General features: G+C 42.4%; 1 protein-coding gene across 1 annotated transcript in view; it reads right to left on the bottom strand.

Annotated features, from left to right (window-relative positions):
* Positions 1 to 20542, bottom strand: part of NEO1 (neogenin 1) — a 176430-nt gene that overhangs the window by 45683 nt on the left and 110205 nt on the right. Inside the window, exon 8 of the mRNA XM_042885655.1 lies at positions 484 to 703. Within this exon, the coding sequence (XP_042741589.1) occupies positions 484 to 703 (220 nt within the window). The remainder of the gene's footprint in view (positions 1 to 483; positions 704 to 20542) is intronic.

The raw sequence follows: 20542 nt of genomic DNA, 5'->3' as shown, positions 1-20542 counted from the left end.
AAAATTCTCCGAATGGGAGCACATTTTGTATTCTCTCCACATCACTTTGCTATCTTTGAGCCTCACCCTGTAGTCAGTAAGCAGATAATTTTATTTTGACTAATAAATCTGATAATCAAGCTAATTTGAAATTAATTAAGCACCACTTAAAATGATTGTTAGCTCCAACTTCTTCAGTCTTATCACAATTTGAAGCTATTCTGAGCTCATCAAGGTCTGATCCCATCAGTAAGAGAAAGGGCAGACTGGCCTAAACCTTTTACAGGGATTCCTAGATGGGAATCATCTAACTGACAGCCACTTGACTTCACAATCAGACTATGTTTGAAGGTTTTAAAGCAGAAGCTGGCAGTGTCAGTGATGCTAAAGAGGTGCTACAGTCTACTCTTGCTCTTAGCTTCACAGCCTGCTGAAAGTAGGTAGCAACTGCTGGCGGCCAATTGCAAATAGGCACATGGGTGACTTGTAAGAGCATGTCTTTACCTGTTGATACCTTCCTTGGTGTAGAAGATTGAATAGGTGAGGTTGTCTCCCTGCGGGTCTGACACCGGTGTCCGCCACGTCAGCCTGATGAAGCGAGTGGAGACGAGGGTGGCCACGACGTCCCGAGGGGCTGTAGGCAGTGGTCCCGTTGTAGCTGGTGCTAGATGGTCATTAGTGGCACTGGTCAGTGAAGTGGGAGGTAATGTTGGGATGGCAACATCTTGTCATGTGCAAACATTGGGGAATATGAAGGGCAAACATCACCACGGTTTAAAAAAAAAAAAAAAAAGAAAAAGAAAACAGGGAAAAAAAAAACAAAAGAAATAAACAAAACCACGATGGGAAACAAAACAAAATGAACACACACAAAAAAGGCCATTAAACTGAAGGCTGACATGCAGGCAAAGGTAACTACTGGAAACTAATGGGAAGCATTAAAGGACACGTCACTGTCGAGCAGGCAGACCAAATCTCCATCGTAATGGAAGTGGCAAGGGAGAGGGAAGGGTGAAGGCTGAGGATAAAATATGGCCTCACACAATATTTTCATGCCTTTGTAAACCAGATGTAATACCAAGCATTTTCAAACAGAAAACCAACCAGTGTCATTTATTCAAGAACACATCCAGACCCCATTTTCTACTTTATTTCATTAACATGCAGAATTAATTTCTACTGTTTCAGCAACAAAAAAGGCAGATGGAACACACCAAACCCCTTGGAGGGGTACAAACTCCAGGCTGTGCAATTAAAGGTTGGAGTCAGCTCACATAACTGCATCTCACTGCCTGGGTCCCACCTCTGCACAGGGCATGGTGACAGCCCTGGCACTGCAGTGGACATAGAGCCATGTTCCCAAACCTCCCCCAGGACCACGGCTGCCTTCCATCACAGCTCTCACATTTAGCACGGCCTTTTAGAAAGATGCTAAGAGGCACAAACAACTCGGTTCACGTTATGTGGAGGCTTTATGAACTTTTTTGTGCTAAGTCATGCATGTTTTCCTACGTTACTGCTTTAAGGCTAGCCTAAATCTCCAGGATTATTGCATTAAAAGGTTGACAAGTTAAGAGCAAAAGTTGTAACGTACAAATAGCTGTTCTCCAAATCCTATTAAAGCAATCCATCCGGTAAATCTAACAGTAATATTCTGAGCAGCTGGACCCCAATTACCACAGGGTATTACAGGAAACACAAATGGTAACAGAAATCTAAAGTTCACGATACCTTGAATTTTCCTGGATTCTTAATTATTTACCAAGCTTAAGCCACTCACTGACATTTTCCACACCACAGTCTCTGCTGCCAAATACATTTATTCACTTGCTAACGACGGAAACTAAAATGGCTCTGATCTTGCCAACAGAGGAGTTCAGAATGAGCACAGCTTTTGGGGAGAGAGCTGCAGCATCTCCACCTGAAGAGCCACCATAATGCATGGACGTGTGTCGTAAGCAAGGAGACACAGAAATGAACTACAGGTAACACACCACGTGAGGTCTTGAATTCACAGAACTCATTTTTGCATTTCTATTCCACCACTGACAACGGTGGAAGAATAAAACAGCTGCTTTTATCACAATGTTATGCCTTTCTTCGTGCTTTGCTACCGAACTCAGAACTTTTCTCTTCAGTATCTGCATCTTTCGAGGACTCTACAAGGCTCCCAGAGCCAGGAACATGCATATCTTGAATTGAAAGCACACCTCACAGGTAGGTAAGTGCACCAGGATATCTCGTTAAGCTCCCTCCAACACCAGAACAGCAACGGACCACAAATTACCATTCTCTAACGCCCTACTTCCAACCAATGGATGACACTCTTACTTCATGTTCATTGCTAAATCTAAACTACTTTTTGTCCCCATCATAAGATTTCCTACAGGAGTGCACCTTTATTAACTACTTGCATTGGCAGTGTTATTTAAAACCATGAAACAGTTTGAAGGAAGCTGCTATAAATACATATCAGTGTTGTACAACTGCATCAGACAAATGCAGCATCCTCTCAGCCATTCCCTCAACTCTGATTTACGCTTCCCACAGTTAGCAAAACTATTTAGCATGTGAAACACCTCCCTTTTAAAACACAGAAAGTAAAGATAATTCAGAAACATCACAAAGAAATATCACAAGAGGCACTTGCTATAGCAAGGAAGTTTTTATAGCCACTGTTTCAGTTGTTGCTTTAACTCTCTGAAGACTGGCAGAAATTAATTTCTACTGTATTACCTTATAGAACTGTAAAGAGCTGCATTAGATGAGCCACTCCTCAGAACAGCAGCTTTGCTCGTGGAGCTGGGAAACCTCTTCACACTCAGAGTGTGTGAAACCACATACCTTTCGTTACCTTACATTAGCACTTTGGTTTCCCCCACACATCTTGGTCCTAACAAGTGGATCCGCTTCAAATCACATGCTCCTGACCCAAAGGATGCATCCTACCTATCTCTGTAGGTAATGGTGATGTCTCTACCATCACTGTAGTTGGTTAAAACACAGCACAAATATTTTTAAAATAATTACATTGAGACAAAAAGCTGAAGGTGGTTGGATGGATGTCCCATCTCTGGATGCATTCAAGGCCAGGCTGGATGTGGCTCTGGGCAGCCTGGTCTGGTGGTTGGTGACCCTGCACAAGCAGGGAGGTTGAAACCAGATGATCACTGTGGTTCTTCTCAACCCAGGCCATTCTATGATCTATGATCTAAGTTCTAAGACACACCTCCCATACTTCTGCACTGGCCTGCCTACTTAATGAAAAGATCCATAAGGGACCCGCGTGCCTGGAGGCCCTGCAGGGATCAAACCAAGGAGCCTGGCAGAGCTGCCAGCACTTCCAGGTTCAGAGAACCTTGGTTTTCTCCTCATGCAAGATTCAAGCCTAGGAACACTTCTCCTGACAGCATTAGGGTAGATGGGTCACACACAACAAGAGATTGGTGCCATCTGAAAAACAAACCGTGAAGCAAAGGAAAGCACAAAGGATGTGTAACTCCTACGAGCGAGCTAAGCTGTGAAAAGACAATTCAATTCACCTCTGGAAAGCCACAATAAACAGCACTTGGGAGCAGTGCAGCACTGCTGGCAGCCTTGGGATGCACTCAGAGGAATGGGTTCCTTCCTTTCCTTCTCTCCCCATTCTTCCTCAAAGCACCCTGAGCACCACTGCAAACTGATTTGTACACAGCCATGTGAGCAGACTGCTCAGCAGTGCAGAGCTGTGTTAATGAGTAATTACACTGAAATTAGCTTTAATGCCAATAAGGGAGCAGCTTTATTACTTCAAGCTTTTAAGCACGGTGTAACAAGTCACATGCAAACAAGTCTTTTCTTTCTAATATTCCACCAATTTTAAAAAGCAGCCCCATACTAGAAGACTCTTTCCAGGGCTATGCTTCCACAGTTACACATTAATCTTTTTTTAAATATAAAATATGCATATTCAGCAAGTGATACACTAAAAACAGGGGAAAAAAATGAAAAATGCTGCATGCCAGACATACGTATACAACAGATTCATCTCTTCAACCACTGCTGGTAATTCAATTCTTCTGGGCTTGTGTTTCTCTAAGGGCTCAGCACCAAACCTTTGCTCGATTCAGCATCCCACAGAGAAGCAGCACATTGCCTTCAGCATTTGAACAAAATCCTTCGGCAAAACGGCTGACACAAAATGAAGTGCTGTCCTTAAGCCCTGGCTGCAGAGCAGCTGGGCTGTGATGGAGGCCTGAGCTTGAAGAACTGCACGTTCTACAAGGAGACACTGAAAGTGCCACAATGCAACTTCAATCAGTAGATAAGGGAAGCTGGTTGATTCATCTGTCTGCATCTAACAAAATTAAAAGCTAACGAGAAGTTAAAGCAAAATATTTCAGTCAATTTTCCACTTGGTAATGTATTTTCTAAGGTTTGCACAGTAACCTGGGTAACAGAACTATGTCCAAACTCCTAAACAAATACAATGCAAACAAATACTGAAACACAAGAAGAGGCAGCAGAAAAATGAGCACTTTTTGGATTTTCTGTTTAGGAGAAATGCGGATTTTCCTATCTGGCCACTGCGGTCCTTTGCTGCCTGCAGCGCCCTGGGTCCTAAGGGACACCATCAGGTAGCATTTGTGCATCAGTCCCACGCACCTCTGTGGCAGCAGCTCTTCCTCATGCAGTGTAAAGCACAGCAGTGAGAGAACAAAGAGCTCCAGCACGTGCCTGCAGTGCTGTTCAGTCATACCCACTTCAGGATACTGATGCGATCTTTTAAAAACAACTGTCAAACATACCACACCTGAAAGGCAGCAATTGAAATGCTTTATTTGTTAGATAATGATCAGGAATATTTTCCATGTTGTCCAGCCCCTCCGGTTTAGATTTCCCTTTTCCTCCTTGTTCCCCCCAGTGGGACATTATTGGCACATTGGTGGCTTCCTGGAGCTCTGGGCAATAACATCCAATTATAACACCGGACACACAGCACAAAGAGCCAGCAGTGGTATCTGCCTTCAGCTTTGCTGCTGCCACCTGAACGGCCCCATCCTCAGCTACCTTGTGCATAACAAGATGGCAATCCTACAACCTGAAGACTGTACAAATATTTATGAAATCAAGGTGCACAAAACTTGAAGATTGGGTGGTGGCCACCTTAGGCTACTCTTGGCCATAGCAGAGTGCATACAAAGCCACAGCTTCCATGGCTGCCAAATGAGAGCAGCAGGCATTTTCCTCCCGGTGAGGAGCAAGGACAGCTGGGAATTTCCTAAGCATCCTCCCAGTGCAGAAGGAAGCCTTCCTGAAACCTTCCTGTAGCCTCACCCTCAGAGGACACAGAGCACGAGGCAAGGGGAGAGCAGAACAGCCCTGGCCAGCAGCAAATTCAGGGCACTGAAGAGCAGTGAATGTAACAGCACTGCAGAAGGAGAGAAAACCCTCTTTATAAGGACTTCAGAGTAGCTTTATAGTTTTTGAGTGTAAATAAGGCCTTGGCTTCAGTAACAGAGACTTGATGCTGCAACTAAAAATAGCAAATTACTATTTTGCCAGAAAATCTGCAAGAAAAACATGACCTCAGTCACTCAGATCTCTAAATGCCCTGGAAAGTCTAACTGTAAGAAGGAGATACTCAGAAGTACCAGTATGTTCAAACATTGATTTGCTGTACTCTAATTAAACTGTTTACTAAGTAAACTATATTTTGTTCATACACTGCTGTTTAGCTGATTCCAGAAGGGCAATCCACACTTCCACAGGTTTTTATTGGCTTAATCTAGTGCTCCGTTTCCCTCAGTCAGAGCTCAGTATATGATATCACAGCTAGTGCCTGGCAGCAGAAGGATTTACCTTTGATTAGGATTAAGAAGCTGTGATACCTCAAAAAGTCCCATAGAAAAAAAAAAACAGATTTTTAAAAATTATTTTCAGATCATTTGCCTTCATGGTATTCAAGAAATACAACAGCAGCACACTGCAAAGCAGCAAGTATGAAATAATAAAATGAGAGAGCCCCAGGACTGCTGCTGTCCCTTAAAACTTTGCCTTCTGCCATCCCTGGGTTTTCACCTGCACCAAAGCGCTGCTCCTCTCCAGTTTCCTTGCACATGTAAGACAGAAGGGACATGATCTGGTTATTCCTAACAGTCCCTTGCTTACCATAAGCAAAGAAAACATGTATTAACTGGTGCAAATAAGTTCTTACAGGACAAACGGTTGAAGTTGGTACTTCGTCTCAATGGATCAGCTACAATGACTTAATTACTTCCTTTCCTTGGAAAAACTAATTAAAAGAAACACATCAGGCTCCTGTTCTTTTACTAAGAGGTGCTTTCATGGAAACCGAGAAGAATCAGAAATGACTGAGGGTGAATTAAAATAATTTCTGCTGTATCCAGTGAACACATTCTGAACCCCCAGGGTGTCACAATGACAGTCACCAGCAGCTCCATTTAACTGCTGTGAGACAAAGACTTGTGTCTGCATAGCACAGCCATGGAAAGACAGCAGAACTTAATTGCTCAGAGCAAATTCAAGGTTATGCCAACAGTTGTATGCAAAACTGTGGGTCGTGAAGTAACCTTATGTGTGATTTTACTATACAGGGGAATTTGCCGAAAAAGAAAAAAAATGTATTAGAACAATTTGGGCAACACTTACAAGAAAGCTCAACTGTGGCCAGCTGGACAGAAAGCCCACTGACTTTGAGACTGCACAACCCATTTGGAAATGCATAGCACAACTGAGCCTATAAGGGCTGCCACATGTCTGCAGGACTATGTACCAGTGGTGTACCAGGGACAACAGGCCCCAGAAATAAAATGTATGGAGCTTTTATGTTTCATATTGCTGGGTTTTATACATTACTTGCTGTGATTAACTGAAAACCCCTCACTATTGCTCACCGTTGGATGTGTAAGGTGTTTGGTAACAAAAAGATGGGAAAAAAGTTGAATCTTTGTGTTGGTTTTTGTTTTCCAGTAACATTTTTCTTCATGACACATTCAGATGGCAGCATTACCCTTGTGTCTTGTTTCACCACTCCATCTGGCCAAGGAAAGGTCCAAATTGCCAACAGCTCTCCACCCTGGGCATCTCTTCTGTGCACTTACGCATTGGTCTCATTCAACAACACTCAAGTTCTGTAGCACTGCCAGGAGTACTGCAACGTGTTCTGCTGCCTTATGATCCTGAATCAGATGCCTACTTCTTCCTGCAAGCAGCCCCCTAGGGACGAGCCAGACCAAGGCCCATGGCACAGAGAGCACAGCAAGGAGGGCCCTCACTTCCCCACATCATCCTAAAGAGAGAAGAGGGCTGCATCGAGGATCCAGCACAGCCCTCTCAGTCTACTTTGCGTCCAGCAGCCATCAAAAGAAAGAAATAAACAAGGAAACGTCGCCTCCCACTCTCCCCCAAATACCAAGCACTTGTTTTCTTTACAAAATGCAATGGAAATATCTACTTGTTTCTCTATTCTGGCATTTTCCACCCAAAGCAGACATTTTTTTATTTAGTTTGTTGTAGTTGCCTTAGATTAATTTACATTTCCACTGGGAATGAGCACTATTATTTATTCTTCACTCAATACATCCTACTCGCAAAAAGCTCACCAAGAAGACATACAAGCAAATTCCTATCTAACAGAAAGCAACTATAATTTTTGTCTTCATTTGGTCCTATCTCCTAATGTAAAATGGACACTCAATAAATTGCGGATGCATAAACAAACCGACAAACGCATTTTCTGACAATGAGCCCATTTTTCAAAGGAAGTCATAAAATCCATGATGATGCAGTGCACTCCTCCCTTTTTCATCTCATGATGAAGTGCCGCGGTGCAGAGGAAACAACCTGATGTTTTCCTGTCTCACAACGCAGCCATTAGCGAGGTGGGACGGCCCGGTGACGCACTGAACACAGCAGAGGAAGGCAGAACCCATCAGACAGCAGTGGGCCAAGGGAGGAGGTAAAGACAAAAAGTCTCCATTTGGATCACAAGACTCACACTAGGAAACAAAGAGGGAAAGAAGCCAACCAGATCTCAATCTATCCCCAAGGAGTTTAAAACTAACTACCTTTAAACAGATTTTATTACTGGAAAGGAATTCAAACCATAACTACATATTGCAAAATGACAGACCACAGAGTCAAAAATCCTAAACACAACACACATGTAGGACCCAAGGCAGTACAAACACACCTGAACGCACCCAGTGACCCTGCTCAGGTTAATGCAAATACTCATCAGCTGAGCTTCTATGCAGAATTAAAGTCTCTATAGAACAGCGGAGTCTGCAACAACAAGCCATAATTTCTTAACATCTCCTAACAGAATAGCAATTATTTTACTCCAATAGCAAACGTGCTACATTCGAGTGAAGCTCCTTCTGGAATAGCAACAAATAAAACCACCATAGATATTTTGGAAAGCATTCATTCACACACCACGTGGAGCCTTCTGCCTGTCTCAGGAGTGAGGCAAGGCTGCTCCCTTGGCCAGAAGTTTAGCTGGGGCTCTGCCAGTTGCTCCTTCTATTGCAATGAGAGAAACACTCCACCACGCCTTCCCTGCCATGCTCATCTCTTTATTGGCTGTGTTCTCCAGTTTTCTCTTACTGTTTGCACACTCAGGGTTGCTGTTCATGCGGTGAACACTACAAATAGTCAAATGTAACTATTCTGACAAAGCAGAGCAGTACCAAAATATGAAAATCACGATCCCACTATATTACCTGCCTATGTGAGGATGCTTTTTCCATTAAGAGGTTCATCACTCACTTCTTCTCATTTCTCGCTAGCAGCCCAAATTAAAAGACAGCCATCCATCCTGAAGCCGCAGTCACTAATCCTCCAGGTTGAATTCTTGCTCCTGCCCTACTTCCTTTGGGCAACTTTGTTTTAAAATCAAGCATTACCAGAGTATTTTATTCAAATGACCACAACATTGCTCCAAGTTACCTCAGGATATAATGCTCATCTCCCTACCTAGGATACAAGTGGGTACTCGCCTCCCACTGACACGTGTTGATCCAGAGGTGGCAATGGTGCATACAGGTTTACCCGAAGGCCAGCCTACGTGGCATGCTCTGAAGCTTGGATGTGAAATGCCATTTCCCTCAGCTGTGGGCCTGCTGATGCTCCAAGGAGCTCTGCAGCAACAACTCCGGCAAGCTGAAGTTTCAACAGATGAGATTGAACTCCCATGTCAAACTTGTAATTGTTTCTGTTAGTTTCTTCCTCAAAGACCCACATATTTAACTACTTGTTTGTTCTGCTAACAACTGCATGTACCTACAGCTGGCTTATCACAGGTTATATCAGATATGCTGTTTTTACAGCAACTAGATGAGGTATCAGGATGTTTGAGAATTCAGCATACTGACTTGAATCCAAAGGTGAAGCATCTACCACTGAAATACAGGAGCACCTATTCGCTCTGTGACTTATGACTAAGAAAAGTGAGCCCAGGTATGACTTGCCTCCTTCTCATTATTTTCCTTTAGCACCTTCTGTAATAACGTGACAACAGGAAAGCCATGCAGAATCCATCTGTCTTTTCTTGAAGACTGTCCTCCTACAGTTATCAGGCTCCCTTCATTGGTGGGGTAGGAGAAGGGAAAGGAAGGGAAACAATCACTGCAGTGAAACGCTCCATCAGGATATTTCTAATGCAGTGAGAACACTGACAATTGGTAGTTCGTTTCAATACAGAAAGTAGGCAGATTTCAATGCATATTATTAAAAAATGAAAGCCATCTTTAATTGTTGGATTTATTTCATTCCCATATGGTATGAAAAACGTAAGCCTCTTTGGGATATATCGTCAACACAGCTGGGAAAATATGAGAGATCAGAAGCAAGTCTTCTCCTAGGTTCAGCTATTCACGAATCCTATTACACGTGCAACCAAACTGAAAGCCAATCCTTTTTTCTTTTTCTCCAAATGACATTCAGCTGTTTCTGATATTACTGTATAATTTAGCAACTCTGAAATATTAGCAACCAATTAAGATCATATCCATACATTTGTTCCCTCCCTCTGGTGAGAGACACAATCCGATATTTTCCTGTACAACATGAAACTAGGATCACTTACAAATTAAGGCTACTTCTGTCAATCTTCACAGCCCTGTTTGTGAATAACAATGGAACTGCCCTCATAGGTCATAACAAATATCAAGCTAGAGCTCATTCTTCCTATTATCCCGTTCACCTTAAAAGAAATCATCAAAGAATCCTAAAAAAACCATCCCTTGCAACACAGAGAAAGCATCCTCCATCTCCAGTTGATGTTTTTCACCCCGGTAACTTCTGCTTTCACCAATACCTATAGCCCATCCACTGGCAGGGAAACAGCCACCACCACTCCACACCTGGAGATGAGGCACATCGAATGCACTCTCCTTTGCTGAACATCAATTCAGAGCGGCACACGGTTCTGGTTTCAGGCAATATGGATTGCTGACAGTATGTTAGCTGGTAAGGCAGAAGACAAGCTGATAAAAACAACAGTTGTATACAATGAAGGGGGATAAACAGGAAAGGAAATCGGTGGATGTGGTAAGTGATATTATAGGAAGTGTATTTGTGTCTATTCGACATTCAGGCATCAAAAAAACCAAACCTTTAGCTATTGAACTGAGAAGCTCAGTATGTTCCAGCTAACCTGGAAGAGGTGATTTAAGGCAGGAGATCAAATCCTCTCGTCCTCTTCCACTGTTGTCCAAGCTCAACTACTGCCTGACCAGCAACGCTCAGGTGTCGTACAGCACCTTTCTATTTCTCTCTCCTTATTCTGGGATATAATAAATACAGGATAGGTAAAGGGTAAGAAGCATCTATCAATATCTGTTGAGTGTTCCTCAAAATACAGCAGAGCTTTTTGCTATTACAAGCTCTGTTCTGCTTGCACCTAATATTTCCTGTGAATTGCCCCTCTTTGCAATATAATTTACATAGAATTTCTTTGAACACAAGTACCTTTTAACCATTACCTTTACTCATCATAAAACTAAAGAGTTGATACATCACCCAACTACAATCACCACAGCCTGTATTTCATGGAGTTACAGAACACTCTGAGTTGGAAGGGTGAGCCCACAAGGCTCACTGAGTTCAACTCCTCTGCTTGTGCTGAGCACACTCAAAAGTCACGGAGCAGCCCATCTGATCTGCATCTCCTCATGAGCTTTCAAATTTCTTTGCCAAGTCAACTGTAAATACGGTCATAAAATAAGAAATGAAAACGAATAAGCACAATCAAAGCATCCTATAAACTCTGCAATGCCTTCCTGCTTTCACCATGCACCGACAAATATTAATCTATTACTAATTTAAGCTAAATTAGGGCAATTCATTTGTAGTACATGCCAGCTTTAAACATGAATAGTCCACTGAATGCGAGAACTATTTTGGACTCTATTTTAAATTAAAATGTGAGAAGTTTGGGGTGTGCATCAATGAGTTGGCCTTCCCAAAAGAACCACACCTAAGTGGGGACTTTGAAAAGGGTCATTTCTTAAACAGGGATGGAAGCAAGAAAGGAATCTAACTGAATTAAAACTTCTTTCCACAACGCTGGACATACATGCAGCCATGAGAAACAATAATGGTGATTTTCATGGAGGAAGACTAGCTGAGCAGTGTAAATTAAAATCAAAATTAACATGAAGAAAAGGCTTCCAGCATTAAAGAGGAGAACATACTGCTATGTTTACAGAAAAATAGCAGTAAAGTGTACACAGCCAGTAGCAAAATATTCCCATGCTTTGGCTTTGGTTTTACAAAACACCGTCTGAAGTCAGTTTGAGCTTTCAGATGCTGTTTACGTTCCTCAAGCAAAATTTCAAAATGAGCCTTACAAGCTGTTCAGCTATCATTCAGACGGAGCCATTTTGATATTTTCAGACAGGGACTGAGACAGCAAGTTTGGAAATCACTCCCCTACTTTTAACATGAGCGCTGTCATCGCTTTTAAGAACTTCATTATGCACGCAGTAGTGGGGTCAGATCTGCTGCATTCATTGCAGTTGGGGTTTTTAATCTACAGGACCCTGGGGTTTTTTTCCATTTAAAAAAAACTATGATTTATGCATGCACATGTTTTTATATATGTAGATATGTGTGCATACAGAAGAACAGAGCTCACATGCAGTGCTGTATGAGGAAATGCCTTGGATTTTATAACACAATAACTGCCCTAGAGCAGCCCAATTATGCTAAATGGCATATATCACAGAAAAGCTATCTAGCTCAAATATCATAACCCCGTAACATTGTGTCCTGCCTTCTACATCTGAAAAACAATTTTTGACAAAGTGTGACAAACTCTGTTTGAATGGGGTGCTCTCATTAAACAGCCTTAAGGTCTGTTGAGTGAAAACCCACACAGCTACGTGTTGATACGGGACAGGCAAATGTGGGATCTCTCCAGGGGCCAGGCAATCCCCCTGCTGGCCCTGTCCCTAGGGATCTCCACCTCTGTGGAGTTTCTCCCCTCCTGCTTTTTGCAATCTCTCCCCATGCAGACCCCAGCGGTCTCCCAAACCCCCTCAGGTTCTGAGCTAGCAGCAGTGGGTGCACGAGGCACGGAGCAGCTGTCAGGGCTCATTACTTTGCTCTCGTCCCCTGAGATCTGCAATCCAATTTTTGAGTATTTTTTCTTCTTTGCAGAAAATCTGAATTCCTGGCTGCCAGGGCTTGCAGCCTTACCGCTGTTTCAATCCACAAATCATTTCTTCTCTGCTAGACTTCTGAATGCCACTCACGGAACCTCAGGGACCCCTTCTGATTTTCCTTGCATTAAGACACATAAAATTGTACCAGACAGAAAGAACACAAAGACACTTTTTTTTATGAGTGAAAAAGTAGAACAAGTTTCAGGAAGAATACCCGACGGAGCCCTTCCCTTTGATTCAGATGGCTTTTTTTCCATCTTGTTCTGACATTTCATCCGCAATAACCTGCGTGTTTTCCAAGTTCCTCCATAGTCTCAGCTCTATAACTACAAGGATTGACAAAATATTTACAGTATCACCTTGAAAACAATACTAAACACTCTTGATTCACAGCACGTGGCTGCATATAAAATACTTTTCAAATTTTCTTTTTAAGATGTGAAAGAGCCTGAGAGGTTGCATTTGTTATCTGTGAAATCACCCCAAAAAGGTCCTGAACACAAGAGCTGCCTCGGGGCTTGAACTAGGCAAAGGGCAGACATCAAATTTATGTTACTGCTTACATATGGAAAATACCCCAAAGTACAACTTTTTCGAGTCAGAGCACAAACAAGCCTGTTGGTGCCAACTCCTGTATTTCTTTCAGCAGAAGCCAACATTTATCAAAAAGAAATGGCATTTACCTCCTGCGACAGAATAATGGAACCCACAGACACGGAAAATGTGGAGTACTTCATATATCTTGATTTACATAAGGCTTTTGACTTTGTCTCTCAGGACACTTCCAAAAACAAGCAAATACGTTCCAGATGAGGCTGCTACAAAAGTGGATTCATAACCGGTTGGAAAAAAAACACGCTCAGAACAGTTCTCAATGCTTCAGTGTCAAAACGAGAAGTGATACCGAGTTTGGATGCACACTTCCATATGATTCAACACATATACTTTTAGTTTTATTATTTTTTTTCTTTAACCAGCCCAGATGACAGCTTAGAGAAATACTTGTAATATTTATATGAATGCAAAGCTGGGAGGGCTGCAAGCACACTGAAGGGCATGTTTAGAATTTCAAAGCATGTTGTCAAAGTGGAGAAACAGCCTGAAAACAGCGAAGATTCATCACTCGACAAGTTAAGCAAAAAGGGATATTATGTCTGTGATAACAGATCACAAGCTGAGATGAGCCCAAAGCACAGAGAGAAAAAAGAAGAAGAAGAAGCAGCAGCAATCATCCTCTGAAGGAGAGCTACAAGCTGGAAGACAGAAGAGCAAGTTGAAGAGTTGAAGCAAGAGAGGTTAAGGTTAGAAATTAAAACATATTCAGACTCTCCTTTCTGTGATAATTTAAAGACTTTGAGAAGCCTGCCCCAAAATTCAGGCTTATTTTCCCCATCCCTAGCACTAGTCAAATGCACAGACAGCAGCGGTGTCTCCTGGCATGCAGTTCTACATGGCTGTGCTTTCAATCACTGCAGCGGCCAGCCGTAATGAAAATTACTTCCCGTAGTGTTAAATATGATGCTATGAATCACAAATGTTCTCTCCCAAGCTCAGAACATTTGCCATGAGAAGCACTAACAGACTTACTTCTCTGTGTTCTTCTGTCTTAGCAAGCACACGGAAATCCTGTCTTTCAGCAATAAAACACAGTGCCTTGAGCAATGCACTGACAGCTTTTTATTTTAAGTAGTAGATCTCCTTGATGTATTGCTTCCTCTTTTGGGGAACATTTGTTGCAGAGACTGCAAGCTGCTTTGGCTGCTTCTATGTCACCTGTTTTTCTGTACCTGAATCATTACTTGCAGATTCGAAAACTCGGAGAGCCTTAACAAATAACATTCTGAATTGTGCTATTTATATTTCATGGTTGAAGAGTAAGCACACTCCATCTGTATAAGGGACCCTCCTTCACAGAGAAGTTACATCCAGTTTTGACTACCAAGAATGTGAAAATCCGGCCACAGCTAGAACTCTTCTCAACCAGCATTGAGCTGCTGGAGCTGAAATAGTTTGTGAGCACAGAATCTGGGGGCTGGGAGATCTCAAGTCTGGGTCAGCCTGAAGGAACCTCCATCAAAAACACCACTGCAGCATAGAAATGTACTTCTGGCACAGCCCCAGCTGAAATGTGCCGACTCCAGAAAACGCAGGCTGTGTTTCTGATGTTCTCCACCATGCTGCAGGTCAGGAAAGCCCCAACTCCTACCAGGAGTGCTGTAACCTCACCTGCATTGCTATGAGACTTCAGAGAGCTCACGGCCAAAAGCTGGCAGAAAAGTATCAGCACAAAATGAAATTATTCATGCAGCAGTAGTCCTGCACAGAATTCAACTACACAAAGAGAATACGAATTTTAAGTCAATAAATGATGTCTTCAAAACTCTCTGAGAATTAAAATTCACATAAGGCAATTCAGCAGAGGAATTAATATCACACAGTGCAACCCAAGTGGCGGTACACTTTCATCAGATTTGGTTTCCAGTGTCAAACTGTGCCTCCAATAGCACACATTCAAATTTCTCATAAGGAGATCAGCAGAAAAATACATACTACTAAATAGTCCTAATTTGACTTAAGACTATAAACAAAGATAAACGGGGCTGTTCACACCTCTCAGGCTGACACTTTCTGAATAATAGAATACTACTAGCAAGGAGACATCACAAGAGATGACCCCTGCTTGAACCAGAGACACCCTGGATGAGGTTGTTCAGGATCTTGTTTAGGTATTGCCTACAACAGCTCCAGGAATGGAAGTTTCACAGCTTTCAAGGCTCCTGGAAGCCACTTAGGCAGCCTGTGAGGTCCTCTCTCTACTCCTCCCAGTTGGGTGCACAACCTGCAAACTGCCTGAGGCTGTTCTCTGCCCATCTTCCCACCCCCGACAATGACATAAAACCCTCTCCATCCCAGTATTAAGACCCAAAAATGTCTTCAGACCATTCGCTATGATGCTGAGAGTCTGCTGGGGCAGGCAGCCCACCATGCGGCACCGCCCACCCCCCAGGCCAGATTTCCCATTTAGCTGCAGACGTACTACGAGGGATTGTGTATAGGATATATCCACTTCTCTCCTTTCGACTTCATGGTCAACCATTTCACCTGTCAAAACAGTCAGGAGCAATCTGCCCTTGTTAATCCATGCTGGATTTTCCCAGTCATCAGTATCTCCTTCATTTACCCTCAGAGAGATTTGTCCCCAAAGTTTCCTCAGAACAGCTCTACTTCCAGCTGAGGTCTTAGTTCCATCCGTGCACACATCCAGGCAACATCCCTCAGTTTTCTGTGTTAGCTTCCAACTTCTAAGTACTTCCTGTTTTTGTTTCTGCTCAATTTGGAGCTCCTTCTTCATCCCTTGTTCTCCTGGACAGGTAAATCTCCTGGCAGAATGTCTTGCCCTGAAGTCCAAGGCTGTAATTCTGCTACTTGTTTTGCCCACTTCTCCTACAAGCCTAAATTCAAGCATCATGTGATGGCTGCTACCAAGTCTGCTCTGAGCTCTGTAACCGCACTTATCCTTTTCCGTCCCAGAAGGGCAGGCCCAACACATCACTGCTGCTCATCTAGTCAGAGACAGATACATTTGCATCAAGAAATCTCCCAACATGCCCCAGAACTCCCCTGCATGTCCTGCCACATCACCAAGCTGCCTCTCCAGCACACACCACATGGTGAAGGATAACTTCATAGACCCTAAGGGCTGCAATCATGAGACTTTCTCCAGATGTGTAAAGGCTTCATCTATCACTTTCTCATGATTATGTGGTCAGTATTGACATTCACTTTTTCAGATGTGTGAAAATGTTGCCCTTCCATGCTCTGATCCTTACACAGAAGCTCCTGACTGGCTGACCATCCTCTCCAAAACAAGACTGTAAGTGTTTATGTCAGTCAGCACACAAGCACAAGTACCGTGCTTGCTTCCTCACCCTCCATCCTGTGAAGCTATCCCGATGCATCCTTGCAATCCCAATGGCCTCACAGCTCTGCATCTCCATGCAGACTCCTCAATTTCTCCTCCATGCTAGCAATATTCATTCACGTGCAGAACATCCTTCCTTGGCTACGGACTGTTTTTGAAGAAAATCTGAAGCTTAAAGAGATGGAAAGTTCCAGTATAAACAACTGTGATGTGGCACACCATGGGTACTGGCACCATTCAACTCATTCGCCTCAAGACCTCAGACCTGTCTAACTCCCAAAGATGGCACAGAATGGCAGACACCAACTTTTGCAATACAGAAGTACAGATTCACCCAGTGTACTACGCTTACCTTGGAATTTTGAAGACGACGAATTGCATCTCAACTCATGTTTTGAAACCGTTCTCTAAATAACACGGCATATTTGTTTACAGTCAATGATTTTTCTTTATACAGCACTCAATAATCACTCCTTTTTTTTGGTGCCTGAGTACTTGTCAAACGCCCATCACACGGGGGTGACAGGGAACCATCTGCCTCCCTCCCCAGAGGCACCTCCTTTTACTTATTGCCACCTGTTCTTTTTTCAATTCCCAAACGGCAACTCTCAGCAACGCCAGATCCACTGGAAAAGGCCAGGCTACAGGTCCTGCCTGAATTTTTCAGTCTTGTCACCAGCATTTAACCTCCACAACGAAAACCCAAATGTATCCGTTACTGAGGTTCTCACAGCCACCAAGTTCACACAAAATAATGCTGTAAAAAGGACAACAGGAAATAGCCTCGTTATGATTCAGCGAGCATATTAGCATCCATACATTGGAAAACTGATGAGGTCAGATGGTGACCCGCCAGAGAATAATCGTTAGTTTCAAAACAGAAATCAGGCAGAAATTCCCTTTCTTTAGGTAGTTCTCTTCTAAACTTATTGGCAGAATTACAGAATTTGAAAATAAAGCAGCCATTCCAGTGGTGGCCCTGGTGTCTATTGCCAGTCAGTTCTGTTCCAATTTTCCATTAATCCCTTCTGCACACACTGCAAGCTTTTCAGAATTCCACGCAAATACAAAACAAACCAACCCAAAAAGAAACCTTGTGCCTGACCAACAATTGTGTGCTGCAAGACTGCATGCACACAGCTCTGGGCCACTATGTTATATGAAGAATCAAAACAGTGTTTCCTCTGAAGCCAGTGTTTAAATACTGAAAGCCTCTTGTTGCAGCAGATAAGCATATTGTGTACTTTATGCCTGCTATATTTAAAAATGATGCAACCACCTAAGACTGAAGACAATATAATGTGATATTCCACTTTCAGACAATCAGCAGCCCTTCCAGCAGGCAACAGCAAAACCCCAAGCAGCTCAAACCAACACGAGTCGATTTCTAAATGAAGGGTTCAGGATGAAACACAGAAAAGACAATTAAGACCTGATCCAATATGCAAAGTGCAAATGGAGAACACTTTCATTGGTTTAATTCTATTTAACCTTTTTCAGACCATCTCCCTCAGAGCCTGAGTGCCTTTTCCAACGGCTCACATTCACCCCCCACAGCAGCCAAACGTCGTCTTCCTCACTGGCAATTATATCATAATCAATGCTGTACTCCATTTATAGATGCCCACAAAGAGTCTCAGCCCATTTCTTCAACATAAAGAATTCACGTGGCCTGGCTGTGGGACAAACCGTAAGGCTTCTACTTTCTAATACAAATTTACTTTGTTAAAGATCAACTTGACAAGGCAACTGAAAGTGCAATTACCTGCACGTAAATAGTCCAGATGTTTCCCAGTTCCATTTAGGAAGGAGAAAACAGAACAGAAAGGGAAGGGACAGCCTGCTAACTGGGAAGAATAACTTCAGTGAATACATAATCAACGCTTCTTCACTGAAATTACTTTTCAAATCGCCAAGGTAGCAAATTCTCATCGTCAGGTGTGGAATTTAAGACAAATAGGTTTCTGAATTAATGACCGAAGTATTCACAATCTTTTTTGTTCAACTTAGTGGGTTTTATTTTCATACAAAGCTAGATGTTGTGAAAGAACTGAAGTATATATCCTGCTTTCACTCTCCCTGAGTTATCTTTCCATCTTCACTGTTCATATATTGTGACAAGGTGCTAAAATAAGATCTCAAATATCCATTTTTTCTTTGACTGAGTATATCGTACCACTTTTCATACATCAGGACTGAATAAGACACAGCATATTCATGCCTAATTATACGACTTGTTATGTCACTACTCAATAGCAAAAGAAATAAATGTACTTTCAGTGATGTACCATGTGATCATCTCTACTGCTGGAGAGCAACAACTAATATGCATCAGCGTTAGACTGGGAGTGCATTGTTAAAAACACTGCAGGCCATGTAACAGAATAATTTGACTTCTTGGGTGCATTTTTACACCTAATACGAGACTCCATCAACACTGCATCCATAATCCTTTGGCAGCATGCAAAAGAAAAAGGACAGCATTATAAGGCACAGTCCTTTAGTATAACAGGACAGGTTGCCAGAGTAGAACAGGAAGGAGAAACCATTGGGCATAAAACAGGGGGAGGGAAAGGAAGAAGAGTGAGACCACAGGAACTAAAATAATAACAGTAACAATCATTTATAAACCACTACTGGGAACTGGGTGAAAGTAGAAACTTTGGCAGGGCTTCAAAACCCAGGTTCATTAATTATTCAATATTTTTCAAACTCAAAAAATACGGACTAATGCTTCCGCCTGAATGATTTGGAAACCACTCAGGCGATTCATACATATAGCAGAAATAAAATTACTTTTAATAATTTTTCTGGCAACGTGGTGATAGTAGGCCATTGCTGGATCCAGCCACCTAGCACCAGTGGGAGGTCAGAATCCCAGGGCTGTGAGTATTCAAGCTGCTGGATCCAGTTTCGCTCCCCACGTTATTGTTGAAATACATGCATGTCCTCAGCCATCAATGAAACATACCCGTGTCCAAAGCTGAATTCAGAAGGTAGAAGTGCACAACTACTCTACAGAACAACCAGAAAAGAAAAGAAAAATTTCTCCTTATGGCACACTCGTAACAGTTTACTCTCTGTACGTTGAATGCCAATACTGGGTCTAGCAGTTTCACATCTGTTAAAATTTTAAGAGTGAAGTTTTATCATGCCTCTGATCAGACTGGTGTTCCTGCTAAATCTTTCTATCCAAAAGCCTTGTGGTAAATGGAGAAACACACAAGAAACTGTAATTTTGAAACAGCATCCAAAAAAACCAAGCAGCACTGAGTAAAAAATGTACACCGTTAGTATTTTCTTGCCTGACTACTGATTTTTCACCTTATGTTCTTACAAATTATTTTCAAGAACAGTGTGACCTGAAAGATCAAAGCAAGCTGATGCCTCAGTACTGATGTTTGTACTACCAGTTTTTGTGGAAGGCAGTACCTCTTTTACCATAACAATAATTATCCTCTTTTAACATTTGAAATATGTAATGCAGGAAATTGTGTGTTTCAGTAACAAAAAGGTGAGCACTGTTAGTAATTCCACTTACTGGAGCACAGTAACAAATATTTATCTTCAGTTGCAGCTACACCTCAGTTACACCTGCAGTCACAGCTTGCCAAAACGACAGAGCTCACTCCTACTTTATTTTGTTTTCAACTGATAGCAGAAAAAAGCTCCTAACATTGGAATGGCTTCGGTGTAGAATACTTCATTTGTTGTGTGCTCCATAAGAACTTTCTTCAGTTTTATAATTGCAGTGATAGTTTTCCATTTGGATATTTTTCAAAATCTCAGCATACAATTAATTTTTCAGATTTATGCCTGTGGTTTCTTAATGCACCAAGTATTTCCAAGACAAATTTCAAAATGCAAGGTGAGCCCTGCAGAACCTCTCAGCTCTCCTAAGTAACTATAAGAGTGTGGTGAGATGACACTGAATCCCTCAGATGGTTCAAAAAATCCCCCTAGTGGAGCT

The sequence above is a fragment of the Lagopus leucura genome, unplaced genomic scaffold, assembly GCF_019238085.1.
Source record: "Lagopus leucura isolate 7727_CA_CO unplaced genomic scaffold, USGS_WTPT01 Super-Scaffold_100052, whole genome shotgun sequence".
NCBI classification, from domain to species: Eukaryota; Metazoa; Chordata; class Aves; order Galliformes; family Phasianidae; genus Lagopus; species Lagopus leucura.
The sequence above is the reverse complement of the archived record's forward strand: the minus strand, read 5'-3'. Positions and strand labels throughout refer to the sequence as shown.